Raw genomic sequence first — 14506 nt, 5'->3', positions numbered from 1 at the left:
TGGGTCACAGATAGCAGTGGATTGGCAGCAATTTGGTTGATTACACAGCCACAATATGTTGACACACTGATCTACTTATGTGGCTTTGTCAAGTTGCAGTGATGGTCATAATAGAGTTTGTTATAATATTCAATACTTTGAAATATAGTCGGAATTTGTTTGCAATTTTTGTCTGATAATGGCCGAATATTAGGCATTAGACCCGCCCAATGAGTGAGAATTGTTGAAATCAAGTGGAGAAAAGATTTAAGAATACGTGTGTCATAAACAAGAATCATGTAGAATTACAATTCCATCAAAAATGTATGTTTATCTTTATTTAGCCAAATAAAACAGATAAATACAAATAAAATAAAATTGATCCATTTTTACCAACCGGGAACAATCCAACTCTAAACTAGACTATAAGTAGTCAACAGACTATAGGGACGTATGTATATATTATATGCCTGTATATATCCCATACAGGCATATGTCTGTATGGGATATATATAGGGAGTTGGGTCTGAGATACACCTCAAAGATAGTTTGCTACCGAAAAGTGGAAGCGGAAGCTTTCATCATTTGTGTTTTTCTTTTTCTTCTTCTTCATAGTCGTATTCCTCATGGCTGAGGGTCGTGATTATTACGTGGAATGAAACACACACAACAAGTTTCTTGGCATTAATGGAGTGGTTTACCATTGCCTTCTCCATTTCACACACAAGTTAATAAGAATCAACCCGTGTGCAGGTATTCTCACGATGTTTTCCTTCACCGGAAGCAAGTGGTGTTCGATGAAAGTTACTATATATAAGTCAGAGTGGTATATAAACTCATGTAGCACGAGTAGGATTCGAACCTGGGACCTTTCGATCCACAGGGCAAACAAACATTACACCACCACCGCATCAAAATTATTGTAGAAATATATTTACTGCTAGGTAATACATTTGTAAATGCTCGTATATCAGATAGTGTAATTAATGATGTAAATAAAAACGCTAAACTAGGTTATTTCCCGTTCACGAAAGAAGTCGATAATTTATCATGTCAATGACTTGACAATTGTCTTGAGTCGATGAATCAATTAATGAAGTTGACCTGAAATCGATTCTGCTAAATGTTCGTTACATATTCTCCTCTACCCTTTAATCTAACTTATTTTAAATCTGCACAATAAGAAACTTTATAAAAGCCCATTTAATCTAGTGACATCAAAGCAACTAGCAGTATAAAAATTGGTTTACACTAAGAAGTATACAAAAATGACAGGCCATGTAAAATGGGCATAACGACGCTAGAATACCTAAGGGCCTTCTAAATATTAGTCTAAATGGCGCAGACTCACTGAGTCGAAAGGATTCTTAACTACTGAAACTCAGATGAGTTGAAATGATTCTGTAGCCAGAGGTTTAGCCTTTTCGAATTTGCCATCGACACGCAAAGAACATAAGTGGATGGTGTGCATCACGACACTAAAGCACTCGGAGTTAGGTGCTGGTGAGGATTGATCAATGATGGTTGAAGAAATTTGACCAGGTCGTGGCCCACTCGCTGCTCTTTAACTTATCAACACAACAAGTAAAATCTTTATATCTATGGAATATATCGCATCATGCCCACCGAGCTCAAGCCAATGGTATTAGCGACACCCTTATTCCATTGACATAACGTTTATTCTGACCAAAAAAACTGATTCCGAGTCTAGTCCACACTCGGACTTCCTTAGACGATAAAGTAAAACTAAACTTATGTATTTTTAAAATTGGCAAGTGAATGAATCGAGGTGAAGGGGTTAAAGCCAGGCAGGTCAGTTTGGTTATATAAATCACCGCTCAAATGTTAATGTTGTTATGCTTAATTAACGGAAATATTATGTAAATGATTATGGGTTCAGTAAATGCAACTGTTTACGTAATCAACATTTTGGAATTCAACATCATAAGAATCCATCATTTTGCAAATTCCCCATTGTGGTCGAGAAGAGATCATCAAATCTCTGTGCAGCACTTTTGCGGCTGAGGAAGCAACCGGGAATACGCTCAGATAAAATACATAGCAAAATAAAAGGGCCTAATAACCTACACAAATGATCTAAGACCTACATACATAAATACACACTGTTTAGGCACAGTATGATTATTATTATTATTATATTGCACACACTAGCAGCATATAAAGCTGATGCGTGTGCAGATGCTAATGTTGTTTGAGAATTTTGTCCAATCTATTCTTGAAGCTGTTCAATGAAGGTGCAGAAACATTTTCCGGAAGCTTGTTCCATACTGTGATCACACGATTGGATAGAAAATTGTGTAGTGGAAGTCTATTTGCGATTTGGCAGCATAGTTTTAAGGAATGTTGCCTTAAGTGCTTGTTTTCAGAAAGTTGAAAGAGTTCTTGTAGGCCTGGCACGTCATAGTACCCTGATAATATTTTGTAAGTCTCAATTAGGCTACGAGTACCTCTTCTCCTCCTCGTGTTGTAAAATTAAGTTCTTTCAACCTCTGATCATACGTTTTGTTCCTCAGTGACTTTACCGTTATGATAAGTAGTAACAGAACAGCTTAATATACGACACAAAAATTACACGAAAAATGTTTTTGAAATAAGTCATATTCGACTTTCCACATTCTTATTGATGTAATAAAACGTGTACATTTATACTCACATTATTACATTATTATAATACGAGTATGTTTCGATATACACGTAGCAAATAAATACTTATTTGCTACATATGTATCGAATTTCTACGGTTTTATATTGATGTAATAAAATTTTGCTACGTATGTGAATTGAAAACGCATTAAAAGCTTATATTTACAGTCACATCATAAAGGGATGTTTTCTATTACCCCCAGCCCCCACCCTTTCGGGGCGTATAGAAAAACACTTTAGAACCATTTCCCGTACAAGATGTACTGTGAGGGATTCATTATGAACCCCCGACAAATCCGCAACCCCTACGTCTTGGGGTGGTATTTATTGGTATAGTGAATTTTCTGAATAGGTGCCGCAAAAAAATACTTATTGTGGATTAGATAGTAATGTGACAAAGGAAAATAGACGTATTAAAAAGTTAGTTTAGTTAAAAAGATGCGAATGTTAGAGGAAAATAATTTACATATTCTTTTTCCGTTTAATTTCTTCCTCTAATCTTTCTATTATGATCGTATAATCGGAATTCCTCTCCCATTTTTCAATGCGCACAAATATCACTAATAATTAAAACGTTTAAATAAACTATAATAACAATATATAATTCCTTTTCTCTTCAATAAGATTTAAATAATACAATATCAACACTTTCTATAAATAAAAAATTCTTAGTCGTATACATTTTTAAAGAACTTGATATTGTAAAATTTTCACACCATCAAAATAGTAAACTCTTTCGGATTTCTCCGTTTAGATAAATGTTCTTGGGTTCCACTCAATAGTTTGTCACAACAATTCTCGGATCTACTCCATCATCACCAATTATTATTTTAGCTAATGTAAAGACACTTCACGTCTAGAAACTTAAACGAGAAACACTTTATAACTGGATATACCGATTGCTATAAAAGTGGGATGTATTTAAAGGTACAGTGATATTTTAAATGGTTTTATTGTTTTATATTTTTAATTGTGTGATAATAAAAAATACGACAGGATTTTTTCAGAAAACGACAATATTTTTTACAATGATTTTATACAGTATACAGTATATTTGTGATCACAGATATTTGTCCGCAACTCTGAGTGTATTGCGGTATTTGTGTTTGTGAGCCACAATATTGTTAATTATTTATTTCACTGTATAGAATAAAAAATCTTTGAATTGTATAAAATGGTAACTGATAATCAAAACTAGTGCCATATCTAGATGTTTGAAGAATTTAGTATCTCGTGTCTTCCACAGTCTCACTTCAAAGGTGCACTTAAGTTAGGTGAATACGGATCGGGGCCGTAAGCCTTTTCGGGTCTGTTAACTTGATGAATGCTCTTAGCTGCCCCGTTTCTGGTCAGATTTTAGGGTGGAACAACGAAACTATGGATTGAACAAATGATATTTTTTACTTATATGTATATTATGCCAGCTTGGAGTTATCCATGCACAAATTTTGAATGTCACTTACGATGTTCCGTTCAATAAGCATTCATGGAGCATATAAGATTTGTTCGCGGTTGCATACCTGTAAAAATAATAAAAAAACATGATTTAGTATATATTTTCGAAATTAAGTACCTATATGTGTTTTCATCAGCCATAGAGCGCAGAAGCTCAAGGTCCTCTTTTGTTTATTTATGTACAGTTGACAGCACATGTATTAATCCAAAATCAATGCAAATTCCCCGCTATTGCTAATTGCATAGAGTTCTATACAAACGCACCTCAAGCTGAGGTGCGGTTGTCTGTAGGTACACAACATAACAGTGTAAATATAAAACTTACAATAGGAAACTTAGTATAAAGGTTACTACTGCTTATTTCTACTGAAATTCTATCCAGGCACCCTTAGTGATTTTAACTCTTCAGACAGTTAATATTTGCTCTATATGAGATTATGTTTTTACATATTCGTCTTTTTTATACATGTAATTTTTTTCTATGCTATTTTGAAATCCATATGCATCCCTTTTTTCACCCGCGGAGACAGCATTAACACCTTTGTATACAAAGTCTTTTAACTCAGTGTGTGTAACTATTTAGTTATTTAGTTGTTAGTTTACACTAGTTTAGTTGCACCGGTTAACATGTAAACTGTAATGTACGGCTAGATGTGTCGTACAAGAAAGTCTGAAAAAAATGCACAAAAACTGAATTCAGACAGAAAAATTTACAAGCAACAGTTACTTATATGCAATACAATACGTTGCACAAATGAACACCTTGATTAATACTGTCAAGGATGATATGCGTGCCAACGATCTGACAAGACAACAAATGATACCAAAAACAGAGCAAAATGGAGGAGAAAAATCAGAAAAGCAGAGTGTGACTTTGCTATTTACGAGTATATCTCACTATCGAGTCGATTCGCAGCCACTAATGCTAACAGCTCCACGATGTGATTGGTTTCCTGCGTGTCACTTCGAATAAACTAGGTAGTAAGAAACCCTTCTTTTACCCTCAGTTCTTTGGCTCCGACAGTTTACGACGGCAGAAGCAACCGGAAATCGTTGAAATGAGAGAAAGAGAGAACTTGGTTAATAAAGTTTAAGACATCTTGCCCTTTCAGTCTCCAGTGGACTGCGGAACTGCCAAAAATAACTGAACTAGATAGCCTCATAACGCGGGACGTTATTCCGTACAATGAATCGTGTTTGTGGCGTTTACGATGTCGTAAAAGATGGAATAGGATAAGCTATTTTAGTGTACAATAAGTAATAGTTCATTACGGGTAAATGAAGTGTAATGTAAAAATTAATAGATGAAAATACAAGGGTGACTTGTACCAGTCAACTTTGACGTTGACTTTAACAAAATGACAAAATGGCATAGTTTGCCACTTTAAAAAGTTCGTTGTACTCGTATGTTAGGTACTAGTTAAAATAAGTATTCTAAAAACGCAGGTTTGGTATAAAACTATAAGCCACAGCTATAAAAATCTCTTCCGTTGCGGTGTAGGTGAAGTCTGCCCTGTAGGTAAGTTTTAATATTATAATAAACATATTAAATTTATATTAAGCTACTTTTCCTTCAGAATTTCCGGACAGCAGAAAATTATAGTGTGCGTAAAAATACCACCGTAGAAGCGGTGGTAGTGTAATGGTTAAGACGCCCGCCTGTGGATCGAAAGTTCCCAGGTTCGAATCCTAATCGTGCCACATGAGTTTGTATACAAATCTGACTCATATATAGTAGTTTTCATCGACCACCACTTGCTACCGGTGAAGGAAAACATCGTGAGGAAACCTGCACACTGGTTTATTATTATTAACTTGTGTGTGAAATGGAGAAGGCAATGGCAAAACACTCCATTAATAATGCCAAGAAAGTTGTTGTGTGTTTTATTTCACGTAATGACCACGACCCTCAGCCATGAGGAATACGACTATGAAGAAGAAGATAAATATCACGTGTGGGTGTCTTTTTTTAAATATGTATAGTTCTTCTATAAGTTTTTTCGTTTCTTTAGTTCTTATAATCTTAGTGATTTTATCTTAAAACGATTTTGTAAATATATAATTTGTACTGTCCCAAATTTAATTTTAAATAATTAAATATTTAATTAAATATTTAATTATTTACGGGTCAAAGTGAATAAATTAAATATAGTTAATATTGATAGAAGTAAAAATGAAACAGCTGAATCCTGATTACTTGTTCGATACCGCATATTTTGGCTTTGTTTTTTTTTTATTAACCGACATAAAATAAAAGAAGAGTTTTAATAATCCAACGTAATTGTATTAGTTTTAATGTACAAAACTACTCGAACACGACGTTCGGGTCGGTTTTAAACATGGGCCTGGATGTGGAGTGCTCAAAGCCGTAAGGTGGAAACCTACATTCAGCCAGTGCGGTTAAACAATGAATTGTTCTAAATATTAGACTCGTACTTTATAAGATATCCCTCTCTCTCTCTCTCTCAAATCTGAGCGTTTTAATTAATATCTTTATTAACTTGCGTGTCTGTAATACCAAACAATCTATTTAGCACCCACATAATAATGTTAGTATTTATGCGGCAACACGAAAATTGGGCACAAAATATTTGTCTGTCGCGTTTGGACTCGTGCCAGGGGGATCACTTTCGCAGACTCGGTCTGGTCCGGGTGAAATATGGTCTGGTGCTGGTCTGATGTGGCGGTCCGGTGACACACGTCATGAGACCGCTGAATAATGGAAAATTGTTTAGTCTTCACATTTTTTAGGGTATCGTACCGACATACCATCTATATTAATATTGATATTATACTATCTGTCACGCCTTCACGGTTTAACCTAAACCTACCTAACCAAAGAGCTGATTTTCACGAGATTTAGAATAGATATAGATAATAAAACAAAGTTCAAACATGCTTATATTTGACCGCGGACGGAGCTACAGACAACAGCTAGTTATAATTTCACTATAACTAGCTGTTGTCTGTAGCTCCGTCACCGCACCATTATTGTGCCTATACAGGTATAGGACCCAAAAGATATATCCAAACATCCTTAGATGTAATCTTAATAACTGGATAGTGAACACACTTTATTTATTTATTTAAAGAAAAAAGAATGCCGCTAACAATATTATAAACAGTAAACTGGCAGGATCTAGTTCTCAGCCACTTAAAGAAACATTTGTGCCACACCGGTGTTGAGTGTCAGTCAAGACTGAGCACCTATACTGTGTCGAGTTTCAAGTTTTCATTTGGATTAAGTATTCTTGAAAATCAGACGAACTTGTTTTTGTTTATCTCTGTCATATTTCAATCGCCCGAGTGTGTGGGACCATTGTTACGATACGGTCTCAATAAGATCTAGACTCAATTAGTATTTACTTCATATTTTCTAGCGTGGTTTCTAGTCTAGTTTCTACTAATTTTTAAATAGGTGTATAGGTTCATTTGAATTCCTCTGACCACTGTATGAACTTATTTAAACACAAATTATTGATTAAATTCTATAAATTGAGGAACCAAAAAATGAAACAAACAAAACTGGACAACCAAAAAGCATAAAACATGTCATGTCATTGCGTCCACACGTCCTTTTTTACATGATACGCACACGATAAAGGAAAACGAGACACAGTGTGAACGTTAGTAACGTGCTACGTGTTTATGTGTTCTGTGGTTGGCCTTCTGATTAGGTGGGCCCAGACGGGATATATTCAGCATATATCCCATCATATATAACATAATAGATGCATGTTTGCCTACTTAGTAGTATAAAAATATTTCCATACTATCCATACTAATATTATAAATGCGAAAGTTTGTCTATCTGTCTATCTGTCTGTTCCGGTTTCACCGCTAAATTGCTGGACCAATTTTGATGAAATTTGGTACATATATGTTCAAACAAATGCTTTTTTTTTCCAAAAATCAACCCCCAAATGAAATGGGGGGTGAAAGTTTGTATGAAAATCGTCTGTTCCACTTTCGCAGATAAATTCACAAGGACGAAGCCGCGCGCAAGAGCTAGTACATTTTATAATTAACTATTTTCTATGTCATCCATTATGACATAAGATTAGGGATGTCATTCTCAAAAGATAAGTTTGTTTTGACTCACTGCCAACTCGTACTCAAATATTGTGAAAATAAAATTCTTCGGCGTGTTTATTTTAGTATACGTAAATATTTAAGTAAATTTCATGTACCTAAACGATGTTAGGTAATATAACTATTTTAAATAGCTAAAGTTATTTTTTAAGTAGGTATTTGAAGTCAAAATAAATAAATTTTGAATAAAGTTGATGTAAATTAAGTTATTTCCACAAAAATAGAGCTCTGGGTGCGATATGATTAAATGTTATGATTGACTAGTTAGATACTACTATAAATAATAAAAGTTATAACAAAATTAAGGAGATTTTTTTTTTCAGAACTATAGTCCTGCATTAAGAGGTCGATGACTCGAGTCGATACTGATAAAGCGCCTATAGTCGGCAGATGTTGTTGTATGACTCATGTGATTGTCATGGGATCTGGAGAGAATGTTTTAAGACTGTTATCGTGTTATTAAAACGGTATCGAGAGGGCCTCGTATATTGCTACGTGATAACAAATTACGATATTATTTTAAAGTAATATTTTCCTCTTCATTTCCCGCTCGACCCGATCGGATTGTGGTCCTATTGTTGTTCAATTGTTTTTATTATGTCCTGGATCTAACGGGTTAAAGTATAATGGGAAGAAATAAAAAAGAAACAGTATTTTGCTTCAGTAAATAGGAACCATAGTCAGTCTGAAAAACTTTTTTAAACAAATAATTTAATATTTTAAAAATTTCATCATAATTTTATGGCCTACAAATTAATTTGGTTGACATCAAGAATTTACACAAGACAAAATTTACCTGAAACTATCCTTAAAAAGTCTTTAATAAAATAATATGAAGTAAAAGATTATCATGGATTTAAAAATACTGTTATCACTCGTATAATTAATGCTAGCCTGTGTCCTATAACTAAAACTTTGGCCATCTTATTATCATAATTACTTATTTAATAGTTTTCCAGTGCAATATGTATCCTATCCAAAGTCATTGCAAACCAACCCGTATTACCGCCGCATAGAGTTCCATGCATGTTAGTTACCCAACTAACAAAAAAAAAATAAATCAAACAATGTCACGGTCGAAAGGAAAAACAAATAAACACCATAAAAGCTATTTTGTTAACTGTACTACATCGCCTGAATAAACTTAACGAATATTATAAGGAAAATGGCGGATGATAAAAATGTTTTTCCTACATTTTTGGTGTTTTTTTCTGAGAAAACTACGACTGAGAACATTGTAATAGCTTGGCGAAGTCAAACGCCGCAAAAGTGGAGGGTGTTTTTGTAATCTTTGCTTTTGAGTTATTTTTCTTTTTATTGCTTTGACGATTAACATATGTGTATGAGATTTTCCCACAGGAAAAATAAGCGTGAAAATTTTACACTATGAGCAAACGCTTTCTTATATTTCTAATAATAAGTAGTTTTGTTTGCAAACGTATACGGTTCAGCGTGTAAAATTCTAAACCAATTAGGTAGTAGGCAAGGAAGTTGTGTAATTGGTAAGACGTAATTAAAGATTTTGTAGTTCAATACATACAAATATTGCAAAAATAAATTATAAGTAATTCGTACAGTTTTTTGTCGTTTTAAATGAAAGTCGCAGGTCGTTCATACATGACATAGATATATATATATCATCCTAAATGGAATAAAGAATTTTGAGTAGAACAGAGGAGGGCGAAAAGAGGCCAGCAGCTCAATTTTGGCGGGAAAAAAGTTGCAAAATGTTGATCAATGTTATAAATTGACTCCTAACATTTAATATGTGCATATCATAAAGAAACCATATCGTAGCGTGCGCCCTCATGAAGCCATATTGTGTGATGTATGCAATTCCGCCATTGAAGCTTGAATGCACCATATCTATAACACACATAGATATTTAAATAAATAGACGTTTTATCATAGATATTTATGACGTGTGGCTATTTAAAAAAATATAAATATAGTCCCTAGAATAGAACCACGCGATACCCTTTACTGTCCTAAGAGGCGATCAAGGCATAACCTTGACAGATAATAGGCATCAAGAGCATTTTTTTTAAAGTTGTCGTTAGATAAGCGGTCGGACCTGAATCTTGAAAAAATATTAATTTTTGTGATCTCTCATTGTGTTGGTCTCAGAAAATTTACATTTTCTTAATATTTCTATTAGTCTAATCTATTTGCAATCTGGTCTCTGTCTGGAGACCATGACAAAGAAACTCAACTACGTGCAATTTTATGCGAATTTATGTGTATTTCGCTCAGCAAATGCATGCTAAGTTAGTAGAATAATATTTAGGTTTCATGCATACCAGAAGATTTTTTTTTGTAAGAAATGGAAGTTATTGTTTTTTTTTTCTACTACAGGACTATGGAAGGAATACGTACTGGTATGTTTTTGCATTTATCTTGTATTTTAAATTTATTTCTTTAGAGCCATCAGGTATCCCAGCTGGGCAAAGGTCTTTTTCCATTTGATCCGGTCCTGTGATGTGATTGTCCAGTTTTCTGTCCAAGTCATCGCGCCATCTGGTTCTTGGCTTGTCCAGTCTCCGCTTGTTTGTCGATCCATGGGATGGCTATTTTTGTGTCTTGATTTTTTCCAAATAAATATTTTTTATACATTCTAAAAGCTATTGGTCTAATAAGGTCAACAGACATCGTAATTTTTTATTCAGGATCTCAAGATGGCTGCCATTTCCCACCGACGTTTAACACTTGAACCTACAATTAAGAAAATGCATCCCAAGGGTTGCAGTGTTACCAAATATGAGGAAAGGCTGAATAGCCAAGATGACAGGGGTTTCGAGTCGCACGATGAATTAAGGTGGGTTCCCCTTGCATCTTACTTATTGGACCTTGTCCTAAATTACTTGTATGCATTATTATACTAAACTATTGTAATATATTTCACTTTGGACTAAGTTTATTTTTACGCGTCAATATTTACTATTTTGTATTTGAAAGTAGCACAAATATTCCATGAACCAGAATTTAAATTTAAAGATATATTTATCCAGTCCAATATCCAAAAAAGCCTGTAAAGATCAGGGCCAGTAAAAATATGATTAATTTCCATTAGTAACAGATTTATACTTTAAAATTAAATTTGAAATCTGATAAAAGTTGATTCTAGTCAAATTGTCTCTACTCACTATCTATCTTCACGACTAGTTTACTCTCGCTTTAACACGAAATTATTTTTGAATGAATAATGAATAGATAGGGAGTAAGATTACAGAACCAATGGGAGAAAATCAAGGAGGACTGCTAAGGACTTTCGCCATCGCCCTAAGAAGCCATTGTTGTTTCCTTAACGGTCGTCTCATGACCCCTTTAATTAATTTGAAACTCTGAAACCTCTATTTGAATAATGACCGAGATAGGGTGCACGGTTGATTTTAATTGCAAATATTTATGTTAAACGACAAAAGCTTAAAGCGTCCTAAAGTATGATATATTTGGTAGAATTGTGGCATATTGTTATTTGTCTTGATTATGAGTTTTTGGGTTATTGATGATGGGGGTTTTGTACTTTGGTTAGTGATACTTACAAAATTAATGTTTGTTTACCTGAAAACAAAAATAAATTGGTTAGCTTAGCTTACTATGTTTGCAGTAGAAATAAGTATCTTATAAAAATGACATTTTTGAGACAAGCTTTTATTGTTGTCAGAAAGATCTTATTGCATCCAATTTGCGATAAAAAAAAACATATACTTGTACGTACAGTAAACCGTTGAGAAATTCCCAAAGCTGGAGCCGTTCCTAAGTATACCATCAGGTCATGCTTATTATAATACATTATTATAATAAGCAAGACCTGATGGTGTACTACTAATTGTCATCCAAACTAAACGTGTGTACTAAATTTCAGCTCATGTCATGTCAGTTGAGAACAGTCAGTCAGTCAGTCAGTTATCTGCTACAAAATTAAACTGCCAGATTCCACCCGAGATTGTTACCCAAGTTAAAAAACTTGTGAAATGGGGAAGAAAATAATATATTTACATTTATCGAACGAGTGTCATATAGTTATTAACAGACAAACTCGCATATAGTTAGGCAAATCAATTACATCAGCCACGCATGTTCCTTTTTTATATTTAAAAAATAGTACCAGTTATTTGTACCTGTTATATGTATAGTACACGAAAGATCCGTAAAACACACAACGTAATACAAAACGCACTGAACACTGCACCGAAGAAAGCGTATCAAGCGTAATTACTAAGCAATATAGGATTTTCACACGGCACTTCCATCAATCATTAAAATTCACTAACAAAACTCTTTAATGAATCTTATTCACTGTAACATTAGTCACAATTTTCTTTGCAATCACTGAATTTCAGGTAGTAACGTATTTAGCACTTTATCTCGGTTGAAATAAAATATATATTAGCTTAATTGGAGCGTGAGATGCGCACTTCACGCGAGCTAGACGCGAACTAACTGAACCTACTAAAACTAGACTAGAACCGTCAAAATAATCGCAACGTAAAGGTGAGTACACACTTTTGATATTTACACCAAGTCAGCGAATGCTCATTCTACCCTGACTGTCCAACCATAGTCTGTGGCCTAGCCTGGCAAAAACCGGACCGGAGACCGGGCCGGGCAGCAGATACAATGTGTACTCATTTGGTGTAATCAACTTTTACAAAAATCTTAGATCTGATGATTTAGAAGGCTCTATTTTGTGTCCTATTCTTCTAATTAATTGTTATAACAGTATCGACACACTATACAAGGATTAATTAAAATAAAATCAGATGTGCTATTGATAGAATAGCGCCGCAATTAGACGTCTGCATCAGGTTGAGTCTGAATGCCTCGGGTTTTATCCTACTCGTACCATCACACCACACCAGCCTGAGGTCTGATTAGAAACTTCTAGCTTGAGAGGTCGTCGCAACCCAGTGGGAGCTTCTCAGCGGGAATATTGAAGTGAGAGGCGGATATTTTTATTTCCACATTGCCTTTTGCTTCTTTTGTTTTCTTAGCCAGTAATTTCTTAGTTTAGTAGCCGCGACTTTTGTTTAATATTAAAAAATATATATATAGAATAGTAAACAATCCTAAAATTATATTTGAATTATAGGTCATTAATATTTGACGACCTCGGTGGCGCAGTGGTAAAGTGCTTGCCTCTGAACCGAAAGGTCCCGGGTTCGATCCCCGTTCGGGTCATGATGGAAAATGATATTTTTCTGATTGGCCCGGTTCTTGGATGTTTATCTATATATGTATATGTTATAAAATATAGTATCGTTGAGTTAGTATCCCATAACACAAGTCTCGAACTTACTTTGAGGCTAGTTCAATCTGTGTGATTTGTCCTAATATATTTATTTATTATTTATAGTAGCAAGTGTGGACTCTTCTTAATTTTCAGCCAAAGCGGGTGGTAAATCTATAAATGTCGTACTACCTACTTAGGTATAATAACGTGTTTAGTATCGTCATACAATGGTTCAAATACTATTTTGATATCAACAATGGCCACCTGCATTGATAAGCCAGTGATAAGCGTGAGAATGCCTTTCATTAAATTTAATGAATCATCCATGTTTAATACAATAAAGGTAAAATATAAATAAATGTATGTATGTAAAATTTCATATTTTCAATATTAGGTACATTTTCAATAGTAACAGCGATGCGGCAGTCTTGAAAAAATCCTTATACTTAATCCAAAATAAAATTTTCATATTATCTGTAACCTATTGAACTATAACAGATTATATTTTGTGGAATAAAGTTTAAAAATTCTAGAATTTTACAAACCAAAATATACGTAACCTGACATTATAAAAAACGAAACGAGCCACAAAATTTAAATAAGACTGGCTCTCAGATTTCACGATTCCATACAATGTTGAGAAAAAGTGCAAATATGTGAACTGTGTACTTGCGAATACAAAGTACAATGGATTACGAAAGAGGGCAATGACCTGCTGGCCACTATGCTGTGGTAAGAATAAAATATTTTTCCTAATGTTCTTACGCACGCTAGCCGCAAGCGAGATGAAGTAACTGTAATCACAATCAATGAAAGAAATAGAATACATGAGTCAAGACTGGTATATAAACTCTTATGGCACGAATGGGATTCGAACCTGGGGCTTTTGGTTAACAGGCGGACGTTACATCAGCTGATCACCGACACTTCTACAGGGTTCGAAAATTATAATCACCAGCAGTTTCTAGATTTTTTAGGCAAAGCTGGACTTTGACACCTAATGAGGTTTTTTTTTTCTTCTGATTGCAATTTAACAAATGTGGAAGGTGTCCACTGAAGAATAAACTGATAATTATCAGTTTA

General features: G+C 34.2%; 1 protein-coding gene across 14 annotated transcripts in view; it reads right to left on the bottom strand.

The window, feature by feature from the left end:
- Positions 1-14506, bottom strand: part of spri (sprint) — a 212301-nt gene that overhangs the window by 54548 nt on the left and 143247 nt on the right. The window contains exon 1 of one of the 14 annotated variants that reach the window (XM_053752380.2): positions 12312-12583. The exons of 12 other annotated variants lie outside the window; for them this stretch is intronic. Coding sequence is in view for 1 of the 2 variants with exons in the window: in XM_053752377.1 (XP_053608352.1) it covers positions 4107-4138 (32 nt within the window). In the remaining variant the exon portion in view is untranslated. Of the gene's footprint in view, positions 1-4106; positions 4160-12311; positions 12584-14506 lie in introns of those variants that run through there. One more of the 14 variants, XM_053752377.1, reaches the window with a different exon arrangement.

The sequence above is a fragment of the Plodia interpunctella genome, chromosome 12 (assembly GCF_027563975.2).
Source record: "Plodia interpunctella isolate USDA-ARS_2022_Savannah chromosome 12, ilPloInte3.2, whole genome shotgun sequence".
Classification (NCBI taxonomy): Eukaryota; Metazoa; Arthropoda; class Insecta; order Lepidoptera; family Pyralidae; genus Plodia; species Plodia interpunctella.
This window is presented reverse-complemented; position numbering and strand designations above follow the sequence as displayed.